This window comes from Bufo gargarizans, chromosome 10 (genome assembly GCF_014858855.1).
Source record: "Bufo gargarizans isolate SCDJY-AF-19 chromosome 10, ASM1485885v1, whole genome shotgun sequence".
In the NCBI taxonomy this organism is placed as follows: domain Eukaryota; kingdom Metazoa; phylum Chordata; class Amphibia; order Anura; family Bufonidae; genus Bufo; species Bufo gargarizans.
In genome coordinates, this window is record NC_058089.1 from 121,374,533 (window position 1) to 121,389,950 (window position 15,418).

The 15,418-nt window shown below is 47.8% G+C and overlaps 1 protein-coding gene across 3 annotated transcripts in view; it reads right to left on the reverse strand.

Annotated features, from left to right (window-relative positions):
* PMFBP1 (polyamine modulated factor 1 binding protein 1) overlaps window positions 1-15,418 on the reverse strand; it is a 148,007-nt gene that overhangs the window by 21,605 nt on the left and 110,984 nt on the right. For all 3 annotated transcript variants that reach the window (XM_044270986.1, XM_044270983.1, XM_044270985.1), the window contains exons 17-28: window positions 15,133-15,312; window positions 14,951-15,034; window positions 13,721-13,888; window positions 13,551-13,634; window positions 12,363-12,530; window positions 11,416-11,637; window positions 10,585-10,815; window positions 10,061-10,291; window positions 8,390-8,512; window positions 8,185-8,311; window positions 7,949-8,106; window positions 495-741 (exon numbers count right to left, since the gene is read on the reverse strand). In XM_044270986.1, the coding sequence (XP_044126921.1) occupies window positions 495-741; window positions 7,949-8,106; window positions 8,185-8,311; window positions 8,390-8,512; window positions 10,061-10,291; window positions 10,585-10,815; window positions 11,416-11,637; window positions 12,363-12,530; window positions 13,551-13,634; window positions 13,721-13,888; window positions 14,951-15,034; window positions 15,133-15,312 (2,023 nt within the window). The remainder of the gene's footprint in view (window positions 1-494; window positions 742-7,948; window positions 8,107-8,184; window positions 8,312-8,389; window positions 8,513-10,060; window positions 10,292-10,584; window positions 10,816-11,415; window positions 11,638-12,362; window positions 12,531-13,550; window positions 13,635-13,720; window positions 13,889-14,950; window positions 15,035-15,132; window positions 15,313-15,418) is intronic.

A 15,418-nucleotide genomic window follows, 5' to 3' on the forward strand; every position in this document is an offset into this window, starting at 1 on the left:
AGTCAAAATAGGAAAGGATTGGGTCTGGGAAAGCAGGGAGTAAAAAACGAAAATGCAAAAACAGAAAATCTCCACGTTCTCACAGGGTGAAACCCATTGTTAGGCCATGACATATGTGGGTGCGACTGGCAGAGGAATACACTTGTGTGAATAACCTCTTATGTGCAGACAGATGATGCTTCCTGTTCCTACTTCTGCATCCATACACCGCTGTACCAGTTTTTTCAGTCTGCAAATTGCAGATCCTGGCTGTGTGCTTGCTACCATTTTTTTTTTTTTCAAACTCCTGTAGAAATGTCTTATCCTAGTCCGCAAAATAGACAAGAATAGGAATGTTCTATCTTTTTTGTTGGGCCCCGGAATGGACGTATGGATGCAAACAGCACGAGGTGTGCTCTCCGCATCTTTTGCAACTCCATTGAAATGAATGGGTCTGCATCAGTTCCCCGTCAAAAAATACAATCATGTGCACGAGGCCTTTAACTGCCAGTTACCTGCTTCTTGATGGAGTTTGTAAGTCTCTTGCAATTCTTTCTTAAGCTCTTGCATTTCTGCCCTTAAAGCACTGTTCTCTCTCTCTCTCTGATCAGACTCCTTCTGTGCATTCTGCAGTCTTCTCTCCATATTACGTGTGGTCTCCAGGTGGCGCTCTATCTCCTGATTGAGTGATTTTAGAGAGCTACGTGCTTGCAAGAGATCAGCTTCTGACTGACGCAGAAGAGCATCACGCTTCTGTATGGCCTGCAAGACATGTGAAAAGTTAACATACGTATGTATGTACACACACAGATAAGGCGCTTTCTGTTATTTATGCCGAAGGCATTTTTTTGGAGTGTCTGATAAAATAATGGAAGCTGACATTAGGCTTGCTACAAATTTTCTTGCCCATTGTCCATGACCGTTATAATAAATGTAGTCATGGATGGGCAGAGAAATCCTCTCTGTACATAGGAAAGTGATTAATCACAGAGTTCTGTTCTTATTAATATTTACAGGTTTATTTCGAAAGGATTAAAGCCGTGTTGTAAACAAATGGATTCCTCCCATACTCACACCACTTAAGCGTACTTTCACACTAGCGTTTTTCTTTTCCGGCACCGAGTTCCGTCAAAAGGGCTCAATGCCAGAAAATAACTGATCAGTTTTATCCCCATGCATTCTGAATGGAGAGTAATCAGTTCAGGATGCATCAGGATGTCTTCAGTTCAGTCATTTTGACTGATCAAGCAAAAGAGAAAACCGCAGCATGCTACGGTTTTATGTCCGGCCAAAAAAACGGAAGACTTGCCTTAGAGGCATTTTTTTTCCATAGACATGCGCAGACCGAAAAAAAAAGGTGAAAAAAATAAAAGCCGGATCCGTTTTGCCAGATAACACCGGAAAGATGGATTCGGCATTTCAATGCAATTTTATGACTGATCAGCATTACAAATGCAATCAGTTGCCACCAGTGATCTGGCAACGGAACTGCTTGCCAGATCACTCTGCCGCAAATGTGAAAGTAGCCCCAGACTGTCTAGCAGCCATAGGTGGCATTTCTGTCTTGTAGCATTTTATACTTGTGGTACAGTATCTAGTCTCAGACAAAAGGGCCATTTCCATGGACTTCACATAGCTATAGTTGAAATTTGTAGCAAAAAGTTGTCACATGGCATATGCAGTGGGATTTTGTAACACCTGATTCTTGGTTTGCACCTTTTCTGCACACCGCCTTAGGGGATTCCTGAGTACTGCAATTAAACACCACTAGTCAAAGCAGTCCTTAACAGTGGGCCCCCAAATCTCCCTCCGATGCCAGACTTTAGACTTTCTGGGGGAGATTTATCAAAACTGGTGTAAAGGAAAACTGGCTTATTTGCCTATAGTAACCAGATTTAGGTCTCTTTCACAAGAGCATGTCCCTTGCAGGAATCAGTCTCCGTGTGAGAGGGATCATGCGGTCTGGACTTAAGAAGTGCATTATGATTTTTTTTATATTTTATTTTTTAAATAGTTCTCATAGGGAATTATAACAAGCAATCATTAGATTGCTTCTCTCATACTTCAATGTATTAGGTCTGCTTTTGCTATATTGATGACCTATCCTTATGATAGGTCATCAATATCAGATCGTTGGGGTCCTGACGCCCGGCACCCCCCTGATCAGCGGTTTGAAAAGAACAAAGCTGTTTTCTCTTCTCAGTTTACCTGCTCGCCATCAACTTTGCAGTGGTGAGCAGTGTAATTGCAGCACCTCTGTCCCATTCACTTCAGTGGGACGGCGTAGTTGTAATTACACTGCTCGCCGCTGTTGTGTTGACAGCGAGCAGGTAAACGACGAGTGCAGCTTTCTCTTCAAACAGCTGATCAGTGGGGGTACCGGCAGTCAAACTGTTTCGCCCCCTCTCCACGTCATCTTCTACCTTCAAGAAATGCGCCGTTCTTTTTCCTGTCGGCCGCCAGAAATCTCGCGCAGGCGCAATACCACCTGTGGCCTGCGCGATCATCAAGCTCCTGAGGCAACAGCGCTAAGATTACGTCACTGGGCTCGGCACATGCCCAGTGAGACTTTTGCCCTCAGGAGCTTGATGATCGCGCAGGCAGTACTGCGTCTGCGTGAGGTTTCTGGCGGCCGACAGGAAGAAGAACGGGGCATTTCTTGAAGGTAGAAGATGACGTGGCGAGGGGCGGAAACGTCTGCCGGGGCTGTGGGAGGTTAATTCACGATCAGGAGGCGTTCTTGGGATTCAAATTAAGGCGGGCAGGGGGGCGTCACTGGGCTTCAGAGAGGGGGGGAAAAAAAAAACAAAAAAAAACAAAAAAAAAAAAAAACAAAAACAAAAAAAAAAAAAACACCCCTCTGGGCACCTTGGAGCTTCATTAGCATATCAGAAAAACTAGATTTTTGTATAACTTACCAGTAAAATCTCTCTCGCTCTTCCTTGGGTATAGCTCAGCTCCCTAGGAAGCGTGACACTAAGTGAAAACTGTTAAGCCCGTCCTCCAGCAGCTATACCCTCAGCCTGGAGAGAGAGACTGCCAGTTGCGTGTCCAAGTAGTGAGAAAAGGCAATGACCAACAAGTGGAACCAACAAGCCAACTACCCAACGGGGTAAACCAAGTCCAGAAACCGTGTAGAAAAAAAAACTTTGAATGGGTGGGTGCTGTGTCCCCCAAGGAAGAGCGAGAAAGAGATTTTACTGGTAAGTTATACAAAAATCTCGTTTTCTCGACCATTTTCCTTGGGGGACACAGAAAACCTTGGGACATCCGAGATCAGTCCAAGAGGGGGGGGGGGGGGGCCACAGCTCCAAGGCGAAGCACTCAAAGGCATCAAGGAACCGCCGTCTGCAAAACAAGGCGGCCAAAGGCAGCATCCGCCGAAGCCCAAGTATGCACCAGAACTTGGTAAGGCGTGCAAGGAAGACCGGTGGCCGTCTTGCACAATTGCGCGGCCGAAGCCCAATGTCTCCGGCCCAGGAGGCACCGACCGCTCTGGTGGAATGAACGGTGACACCGAAGGCGGAACCCTGCCCTTGGTGCAGTAACCTCAGCAATAGCCATTCTGACGAAGCGGGGGAAAGCCACCCTGGAGGCCGTCAAACCTTTGCGCGGACCTCCTGGAACCGCAAGAGTCAGAGCGTCGACAAGAGCCGGTGATCTCCAAGTAAAACGCAAAGTCCCGAACAACGTTAAATCGGTAAAGTGTCCGTTCCCGGGGGTGGGAAGGGGAGGACGATGGCCTCGTTGAGATGAAAGGCAGATACCGGATGGAGAACACCCCTGTCCTGGGGAAGGACAGAAGGCTCGGAACAAGAAGGGCCGCCATTCAGACACCTGTCTGAGAGACACAATGGCTACAGAAACAGAACCGTACAGGACAGAAGGAGTAGAGAGAACTTCTGTAACGACTCCAAGGGAAAGCTTGGAGCGCCAAGAGCTCAGTATTTAGTTCCCAGGGCGGTACCGGGGGACGGTACAGAGGAACCAATGAGCCACTCCGTGGAAGAAGGTCTTGACAGGCCCAAGAGGGGTCAGGGAACGCTGGACAGCGCCGACACTTGACCCTTCAAGGAACAGAGTCCCAGGTCCAGGCCGGACTGGAGAAGGACAGAACCATGGGGAGAGAAAGGCAGAGTGGGGGAATGCCCAGCTTCCCACAGAACCCCAGGTAAGAACTCTAAGTCCGATAATAGATCCTGGACGAAGCATGACCGGGAGCGAACACTAGCGTGCCCGCTGGAATCGCCTGGGCAAGCGGGAAAAAACCCAATGTGATCAGGCGCAGACCAGTAACACGGGCAGAAGAGTCCAGCAAAACTGGTCCCGTCGGCCCCCGAGCAACGTCGTCCCGTATCCACCTGGAGTGGGGGAGCAGAAGGGCAGACTGAAGGAACCGAAAGGGTCCACCCAGCATCCGACTGGTGGCAACATCGACATGGACTTTAGCCTGTCTGGGAGATCTAAGGACAATCTTGACCGAAGGGTAGTCCTCCCACGTTACAGAGAAGGTAAGTCTAGAGCAGGACCATTGCCTAGAATGGAAAACGCAATCTGCACCCAAGCGGGAGGACACAACACGGTAGACCCGGTAAATGGGCGCACAGCTAGTACAGCCAGTGTGAACAAGTGAGACGGTACGAGGCCACAAGGAACACGGAACCATCCAAGTGAACAACCATGCGCAGAAGCCACATCGGAGTGATATGCCCCGAGCGGGAGCAAAAACAGAGCCGGCGAGAAAAAGCAGAGGCCAGCATAACACCCTCAAACTGAAAGGAGGGGTGGGTAACAGGGTAGTCATAGTAGGACAGCTCAAAAGCAGAACACCCGCTACTCTGTGAGACGCCGGGCTCACCACCTTGCAGAAGGCGAATACCCTGAAGAACCCAAAGTGGAGGTCCCCCGGACCTGGATAATCAAGCACCCAAGCGAAGTTGGGTGACTTTACCAAGGAGAGCAGCCCGAACCTGGTAGCAGAGCCAAACTGAAGCACAGAGGGCGCCAATAGGAAGGACTGATACCACACTGCATCCGAAGAGGAGGAAATGGTAGTAGGCGAGGGAACCGTAGTCCCCGCCAGAGCCAACGTAGAATTCGAGGGGCGCTGCAGACAGCAGTCTAGTCCATGTGACCGCTTGCGCAGGGATGCAATGCCGCAGGAGGACGAAAGGGTACGCATCTAGGAACCACAAACACTCCCCAGGTGGAAGGGCCAACGAACATGGTGGATACTGTCACAACGGAACCGCAATATACAATCCAAACCCGAGAAGGAGTACCGCCTAGCTCGGTGCAGTAGAGAGCAAGTAGAGCCCGTCCGGGTCAGGAGGAAGCAGAATGATCTCTTCAGAGAAGAGTGCAAGGCTTGCGGCAAGCATCGTATCCCAAGAGAAACAAGTATGTCGCAGGAGGAAGGGAGGCATATGTACGAGCAGCCCCGTAAGCAGTGAGAAGGCCAACCCACCTACGGGAGGAGAAGGCATACACGGCCCAAACAACGCACAGAGCGCACAAGAACGTCCGCTCACTGCAAAATAGTCACTCAGCGAAGGGGGCCAGCCACAGAGTCCCACAGTATCTACGGAAGTGCAAAGTGCAGCCTGGAAGAGAGTTATGCACAAGACTAGTACGGCATGCGATGGAACGCAAGCAGTACGCCCAGAAAGGGGGGAAATGTATCTGGCAAACACTGCAGTCGGCAAGAGTGCAAAGGCCCGCCCCAAAAGGGGGTGATGCCCAAGGCCAGTACCAACTTCAGAGAAGTAGGACATACCATATTCCGCCCAGAAGGGGGCCATGCACATGGCCGCACAGTATCCAGTAGGAACGCAGGAGATCCGCCTAGTGAAAGGGTTATCCTAGTGACAGGGTTCTCCTAGCATTAAGTGATTGTGCAATAATCCACCCAACACCGAATTTCGTGAGGGTGCAACTACTCCGCCAATGAAGGGGGACATGTACGAGTCCAGTACAGCATATACAAGGACAGCAGTGAGTCTCGTGAGGGTGTAAAATTCCGCCCATGGAATGAGGGATGGTCATGCACAAGGCCAGCACCGTATCCAATGGGAGTTCAAGCATTCCACCCGAGAAAGAGGGCTATGCTCATGGCCAGCAACGTATCCGGTGAGAGTGCAGTATTCCGCCCAGAAAGGGGGTTCATGCACATGCCTGACAGCGGATCCAGTGAGAGTGCAAGCATCCCGCCATGGAAGGGGGTCATGCACATGGCCAGCAACTTACCGGCGAGAGAACAACCCCCAGTCAGTGAGAGTGTATGTATGCCGTCTGAGGGAAGAAGGCATGCCCATGGCCGGCAGCGAATCCAGTGAGAGTGCAGCATACAGCCTATGGAAGGAGGTCATGCACATGGACGGCAGCGAATCCAGAGAGAGAGAGAGTGCAGAATTCTGCCTACGGAAGGGGGTCATGCATATGGCCGGCAGCGAATCCAGCAAGAGTGCAGCGTTCCGCCTATGGAATGGGGTCGTGCACATGGCCAGCACCATATCCGGTGAGAGTGCAGTATTCCGCCTATAGAAGGGGGTCATATGCACAAGGCCAGCCCGCAGCCAGAGAGAGTGCAGTATTCCGCCTAGGAAGGGGGTCATGCACATGGCCAGCACCGTAACTGGAGAGGGTGACGAATTCTGCTTATAGAAAGGGCGGAAGGGGGGAATGCACTTGGCCAGCGCCGTATCCCGGGAGAGGGCAAGGGTCCGCCTAGTAGGGGAACATGCACCTGGCCAGCGCCGCAGCTGGGGAGTGCAACATGACGCCTATGGAAGGGGGGCATGCATACAGCCAGCACTACTGAGATCAGGCTGCAGCGTCCTGCGCAGCCAACAAGAATTCTGTTTTGTTTGTTTTTTCGCAGGAAGGGGGCCACCATACAGGGGCTCAGCCTCTCAGAGGCAAGAAAGGGGCCAGCCATACAGGCCCATGAGGAAGCCCAGATCTTAGAGGGTCTCCTCTAGATGGCCGGTACCCAAAAGGTTACCAGGGATCCGGCCTGGGGGGCGGGGCAGCGATCCCCCTTGGGTCGGGGGAACCTCCAGGCGGGAAGCATGTACATACGCGGGCCGGAAGAGTCAGGGGCCCGGGAAGGAGGGCTAGAATTGCGGCCCAGCAGGCCGCGAAGCCTGGGCCAAAATTTGCGGCGCCCGGCCGACATGCACATACTGTCTGCCAGGGCCTGTTGAAGCATCCACTGTCATGCTAGTACACGGAGCTGAACTAACTGTATGCCGACAAACACATCTAAAACCTAGACCTGCCCCCCGACATGTTTCACCAGTAATGTGTTAACCCATGATGAAGCCAGGTTACTGGCGAAACATGTCATGGGGAAGCCAGGTCTAGGTTTTAGATGTGTTTGTTGGCGTACAGTTAGTTCAGCTCTGTGTACTAGCATGACAGTGGATGGTAATCAGTCTAGACCTCCTCAGTAAGTCAGTGGGCCCACTGGCTACTGTTATTAGGCTGGCAGTATCGCTGCTGCAGGGTGGAGAGAGTGCACACCTCCACTTTAGGCATTAATCGTAAAAGAAATCTACGCAGTGAACAGGCTTTTAAAACACATTATTTCGTACTCCGTTTTATGTATAATAAAAGTTATATTTTAACACAATTCTATTAATCTGGGTCAAGTTAGGTAATAAGTGGCTATGTGCATGGTGTCATGTTGGGATATACCATCAAAGTCTGATTACTTTGACCAACCACTAGAACAAAGCGGCAGAAAACACTGCCATTTCCTCTCGTTCTGCTCTCTCCACAATGGCCAACCACGCTCTCCTAGTGCCACTGCCCCCTTTATACTATTGGATTATAATGATATATCCTGAACAGACCCCAAGTGTGTAGCCATTTCCTGTAAAACATCTGACACATAGGACCCAAGCAACAACTCCACATGTCCCTTGCTCTAGTTTTGACAGATTTTCATAACTGTCTTGTGTGTCACCTGTTCCTTGTGGGTGGCGAGTTTATTGCTCTCCCTCAGCTCCTCCTGCAGCTTCTGGATCTGCTGCTTTTGTTCTGAAACCAGACGCTTGTGCTCCTGAACTTGCATTTCCGTGTTCTGACGCAAACTACAAACTTCCTTTTCCAGTCGCTTCATATCTGTGTATAGAACAATTCATGAAGTAGTGTGGTTCCTCTCCCTGTCCCAGACCCAAAACAGCAAAGACTGGGACCTACCTTTTAGACTGCTGTTCCTCTGCTCTTGTTCCTTGGTCAGCTCCTGTTTTACCTCTTGAAGAAGTGCTTGACTCCGCTCTGTCTCCCTCATCTGTTTCTTCACCTCCTCCTCTGAATGGCCAAGCTCCTGAAAAACGTCATAAGGTTAGTAAACATAGAAGAAAAAAATGTAAGTATCTAGACGGCAGAAATGACACAGGCTAACCTGGGTAAGCTGACGAACCAGTCTCTCCATCTCTCCGTAACTACTGTCGCTGTATCTATGGGAGGCTTTATATGTGGAAAAGTCTGTCTGTAGCTTCACAAGGTCTTCCTCTAGTTCTACCACCTGTCATAGAAAAAAACGCCATGTATTTAATCTAACAAACAGAAGTAATGCTCTAAACATAGAAGTATAGCAGAGAGTTATCAAATCTTTCATACGGATACTTGCCCAAATTCAATTTACCAGGCCAAAGACTAAAGTGCTTGTTAGATTGCTGGAAAATCGCTGCTAGCAAATAATCAGTGGGTTTGTCCGGTTACAAGTAACTCAGACTACGTTAAAGGGGTTGTCCAAGTGACTGAAAGGGAACCTGTCACCTGCACTATACTACCCTCACTGATGGCAGCAAAGTACAGGTGACAGGTTCCCTTTAAAATGGGGCCCCATGCCACAAAATGCCTTAAAATAAAAAAACATCCTATACTCCCCTAACATTTTCTGCACTACAGCCCCGGTAAAACAGCTTGTAACCGCTGCAGCCAATCACTGTCCTTGGTGGCCTTGTGCCGTATACAGCTGAGGAAAGTGATTTTTTATTTTAAGGTATTTAGTGGCATGAGGCCCGTTTTTAGGCAACTTTGACAACTTCTTTAACCTCTGGTACAGGACTCAAAATCTCCTGCGTTTCATTACCCAGCCTTAAACAATAATACACTCAATGCTTCCACAACTACAGGAGAGCTTATTGATTGCATACAGCTCCCACTGAACTCAATAGGGGCATTTTGAACATGTCACGTGAGATGCTGGCAACTGTGCTGGACTTAAGTTGTGGCGTCAGGAGATATACTCGTTACATGCACATTGTGACCTGACGCCACAGCTTGTTACATGCACATTGTGACCTGATGCCGCAGCTTGTTACATGCACATTGCAACCTGATGCCACTGCTTGTTACATGCACATTGTGACTATGACACATGTGGGTACTATGTTTTGCTCCGTTTTTCTTTTAAACTGCTGTGGAGCTGTACGGCTAACTATATAATTGTACACAATACATGGAAATAATTGTATAAATCTCCCCCACTGTGTATGTGTACACACATTACTTATCCTGTACTGATCCTGAGTTACAGCCTGTATAGTCCAGAGCTGCAATCACTATTCTGCTGGTGCAGTCACTGTGTACATACATTACCTATCCTGTACTGATCTTGAGCTACATCCTGTATTATACTCCAGGAGCTGCACTCACTATTCTGCTGGTGCAGTTACTGTGTACATACATTACTTATCCTGTACTTATCCTGAGTTACATCCTGTATTATACTCCAGAGCTGCACTCACTATTCTGCTGGTGCAGTCACTGTGTACATACATTACTTATCCTGTACTGATCTTGAGCTACATCCTGTATTATACTCCAGAGCTGCACTCACAGTACTACAAATAAAGTGCACTCTGCTTATGTGTCAGTCTACTTGGGTCCTACCTCATGGCATAAATATTCCAACATTCCTTGTGGACTTGCTGACTGCAGGGAATGTGCATTGGAGATGTACTTTCTAGGGGCTCAACTAAACAGTTAAAGGAGGTGTCTGACTACACGGTGGACAGACCATTAACAGTTAGCATGTATGATGGAGGACCACATAGGGAGGGTTTACCTGGTTCTGTAGCCTTGCTGCATGCTCTCGCACAGACTGTAGAATTTCTTCACTCTGCTGTGCTTGCTCTCGGCTTACACTCAGGTCTGTCTGTGTTGCTTCAAGTTCATGGGTCAGTTGGTCAATGGCCTCCTCGCAGCTCTCCAGCTCAGAGCATTTACCCTCCAGTTCCTGCTGCAGAACCAGGAGCTCCCCACGCAGAGCAGAGAGACGTGAATCTCTTTCAGCTACCTGTAAACATGGAGTTACAGAAGTGCCAGTTGGATAAATGTAATTATATACGAGGCAGACTGAAGCAACTCCAAACGACGACACATCCCCTATGTCTGCTACAAATCAGCCGCATGTGATCATCATTTTACAAATAATGCAGGGATTGTCATTCTGAAATGTAGAATGTGTTTCACCAATAGGCCCGCTAAACAGAATGCTTATCCTCGGTGTTACATGTGTGTATCCAGGTAGAGCACACTAGGTTCTCTTTGCCACCAGCAGCCACAATCTTTACCTACAATTATACGTACCTCGTCTTTCACTTCTCGACGCTCATCTTCCATTTGCCGGAGACTGGCCTCCAGTTCTCCTGCACGGGTCACACAGGCCTGGTATTTGCTGCGATAAAGCTCCATACTGCTGTTAGAGGAGTTGTACAGACTCTCTGCACTCACTGCCCTCTCCTCTGCCTCCCACAGATGTGTCTGTAGCTTATGAACCTCTTCATCTCGCTGACGCAGCTCAGCATCCCGCTGTGATACCTAAGACGAGACCAGAACTTATCACACAGCACATCTGACGGGACTATAGTTAAAAGGAACCTATATAGTCTTGAAAACGTGAATGAGTCTACGAACCGTAAGTAAGAAGGACCTCCATAGTTCCCTACGCCAAGACAATATATAAGAGAATTGCACACAGTTTTAGGCTGTTATTTTTTTAGTGCTTTTTTGTTTTTTATTTATATAACTAATAAAAGTTAACTTTTAAATGAAGAAAAGGCCTAAAGCAGTATCCATATTTAATACTTCCTCACTGATATATCTTGCTAGGTTAGCGATTGTGTTTTTACTGCAATTAAATAATTTTAAACTTTTTGTGTAAAATAATATTGTATGTAGGCTGGTATAAGAGGTGATAATCTCACTAGAGGCGCACATTCTATTTCTTCTTGCCTGGATAAGAGGGAGGTGAAAGGAGTACAGACGTCCCTGGGACTCCACTGTCCTGCATACCAGTACACGTGTTTGTGTGTAAATGCCTCTCTGTAAAATGCCCAGTATTTACTGCAGCAAGGTATTGCATAGCCATAGCTACAGCAAGAGTGCAGTTTCCATCTGTTGCAGTTTTACAAATCTTACCTGCTCCTCCAGCTGCATCTGTAAATGCTGTGAAAGTGTGAGGTCCTGTGAGAGCCTCTCCATTTTCACCCTGCAGTGCTGAAGCTCCAGTTCCTGCTCCTCATGCCTCCTGGTTACAGATTCCAGTTTCTCCTGCAGGCGCACTGAGTCGCCTCTAAAGCGATCAGTCTCCACCTGATGTGTCTGTCTCAGAGAGGAGAGCTGATTCTGTAGTCTCTGCACCTGCATTCACAAAGTGGAAAAGTTATTACAGGGCTACACGACAACATGTGTCACGCGACATATAGGGTACAACTATACTACACATCTTTTGCAAATGCTAGGTTGTCGCACTGCGACCGGGACATGACAGTTGCACTGCGACACCATAGACCAGCATTACAAAATATGTTGTGCGACACATGCCGTCATGTAGCCCTAGCCTTAAACTGAAGCTTGCTGGAGTCAAATGTGTCAGATGTATTTAAAAGGTATTCCTATGTTAGCCTTCAATGGCCGAGGTGGGAATAACTTGTATACGTTTATAGCTCCAAGCCAGCTGCACTACGCCGTTTCTGATAACCAGGAATTACACAAACAGCTCCCATTCATTGCGCAACTGGCTCAGATGTTTCCGTAGCTCCACCTACCCGTCAGGAGACTATGCTACTTCCCATCTCAAGATAGGAATACCACCCTTAAAATGCATATCATGAACTAAAAATGAAATGTATTACAGCAATGAGCAGGCTTTTTTGCCACAATTTGTACCATTTTCTATTTTGTTACTTAGAACAACTTGCTGACAACCCCCCGCTTTATAAAAGTGGCAACATTTTAAAACAAATATGGTAAAATCTCTGACTTTGTTAGTCAAACTACTGGCGCAGAAATCTTGATACATTCCCCCCAGTAAAAGTGTAGCAGTCACACTGGCATTTCTTGTGGTTCTAGTCGTTTTTCTATACCTCAGAAAGAACGCTCTCTCTCTCTTGCTGCAACTTGTGTATGAGCGTTTCATTTTCAGTGGCTGCATTTTCACGTTCGGTGCAGATGTCTTGAAGGCTCTGAATATCACTCTGTAGGTTCTTGAGCTTGGATCGAACATTGCTCAGCTCTTCAACTCGTTCTGAAACCTGCAGAAAACACATCACTACTATATACCAATCCATATGATCATTAAAAAGGGACTATCCAACCCCTTTAACCCCCTTTCTCCAGATCCCTGCACAGCAGCTGCTGCATCACAGGTGACGCTAGGAAGGTTCGTTTCTCTCTCCTCCCCCCCCCCTGGATATTTTGACGCAATCAACGGGGAGATGTAGCAGAGGCGGCCGTGCAGGGATCCAGAGCGAAGCAGGTGCTGGCGAGCAGGTAAGCATTTTACCTTTAAACACATCACCAACAGCTCCATTCACATGTAGAGGCACAGACTGAACTTTTCTAGCACCATTCAAATACCTCTTTACTGTCCCAGCACCATTACTCTAGTAATCTAAACCCAATAGCTTGCTTTCAGTGACACAACGCACACTTCTATTACTAGGAAACTCCAAATACAGACACAGGACCCGAGTTTGCACTACAGCCGACTAAGATGTCACCTGAGCAAAGGAGGAATTAGGCTTCATGCACACGACTATTTTGTATCCACATGCTACCAGCTTTTTCTGCAGACCGCACAATGACCCATTGATTCATTTTTATAGGGCCATGCACACATGCATTTTTTTTATGGACCCATGTGGCTATGAAATAGTCATCTTAAGGTGAATTTACACGGTACAATATTCAGGCAAACGGTCGGTCCAGACAATTTGCCCGTGTAAAGGTGCCGCCAATCACCCGACGTACAAGAGAAACGCTTGTTCTTTGAGTGAAACAGTCACATGTTTCTGGGCAGCAGATTGTGTAGTCTAAACAGCGATCTGCTGCCCAGAAACAGTGAAGCTGTATGACGACGAGCAATCGCAATAGCGATCCCTTGTCCGAGGAGATCGCAGCACATAAATGCAGGACTTCACGAGCAGCTGACTGTTGGGAAGGAAAGCTTCCTTCCTGACAATCTGCTGGTCATCTGCATGTGTAAATGGACCTTTAAACAGCTGCAACTATGAGCTTTATAGCAGTTATCATTATCCAGCTTTTTTTCGCACCTCACTCCTTGCTTGTTGCAGTTCTTGTTCTCTAGCTGTCAGGTCTGCGCGGAGATTCAGAATCACCTGATCCCGACTGGAGACCTGTAGTAAAGAAACAGTAAAATGAGAAACTAGGTACATGCTGTCATTCAGTACACCATATGATTATCAGAAGAGTCTATAATAACCTCTTTCTGTGCTGCCTTGTGCTTCTCACTGACGATCCCCAGGTCTCGCTCTAATCTCTCCACATTGCTGCAGAGTTGGGAGACCTCTTTCTCAGTTGTTTTCTGCTCTTCTGTAGCTGTGGCCAGTTCCTTTTGCTTCTGTTCCAGCAGTGACTGACATTGTGACAGCTGCTCAGAAGAAAACATATTACACATTTAATAATAGAGACAGAAACATAGAGAAGCACATTTAACAGAATATCTACCATTTAGAGAAATTATGGGTGAGTCTCTTTCCTAAACACCTCATAGGGCCTGGCTAACCTACAGATAGAGGCTACCAATGTGTACAGATGCCAGGGGCACAGAACATGTTGCTTGGTCTCCGTCAAGTTGCTATTGGTGTGCAGAAATCATTAGCAAAAAGGAGGCACAGACCCCTAACAAGGTATTTGACAAAAAGCCTTCTACAACTAAATATCAATACATATTTATAACTGGGAGTACACTTTAAAGGGGTTATCCGAGGCTGGAAATGGCCCCCTATACGCCCGGGCCCCTCACACTGATTCTTCTTACTTGGTTTCCCACTCCCCGCGCGGCCGCTGCTTCTCCCAGCGCGCGGATGAAAACATCCGGTGTTGGGCGGGAGCAGCCAATAGCAGGCGGTGACGGGGGCGAAACCTCCCTAGCATCATCTGCGCTGCTAGGCAGGCTCGTCCCCCCCGTCTGTCATTTGCTGCTCCCCTCCTCTCCCAACATCGGAATGTTTTCATATGCGCATGTGGAGAAGCAGCTGTGGCGGTGCGGGGACCAGGAGCGCCCCAGGGAGTGGGTAGCCAGGTAAGTAGAATCAGTGTGAGGGGCCTGGGCATGAGGGGTCATTTCCAGCCTCGGATAACCCCTTTAATGTATTTTAAAAGAAATCTGTCAGCAGTTTTGTAGACACAACACTGCTGATATAGTAAGGGCTGGGCGATACGGTGATACAGAACTCTGTCTTTGGTTTTAGTGAACTGTTCCCTCCACAGTGAGTGATGGCTCTAGTGATCTCTTGGTTGGATGCTACAGCCACCACTCACAGCACTTGCTGAAATGGAGCAAGCAAAATCGTAATTTGATTTTTCGGCATTAAAACCAAGGATGGAGAAATATCACCTCCTGTCCTTAGCCATACAATGTCAGTCAGCAGTATAGTAAAAGATCCCCTTTAATGTAAGGTCACCCACATTCACCATGTTAATGCAGTACCTCGTTTCTGCATGATCCAAGCTCTTCCTTTGTTGTTGACAACTCTTGTTGGAGAGCTTCAATAGTTTTCTCTCGCTGCCGAACCTGGAACACAGGGTTAGCAAACACTTTTGTAAAACATGTTCTGGATCTAGGGGTTCTCTAGTGTGGCAACACAACTAAGGTTATACAAACTCTTATACCTCCGCCTCTGCCTCCTTGCTGCACTCTTCTTTCTCCTGGCTGGCATTTTGCAAAGCATCCTGTGAAACTTGCAACTCTTCCTTGAGGGATTCAATTTCTGAGTCTTTCTTGGTAATGTCAAGCTGCAAAGACTCCACCTTGTGAAGAGCCTCGCTGTGCTGCTTTTCACTTTCAGTCAGCTGTAGGAAAAACAAGATCAGAGAAAAGAAAAGTAGCAAGAGAAGTTATGGGATAGTACTTTTAGGAAGAATGGTGGCAGAGAAAACAAACAGCAAATGAAGCAGG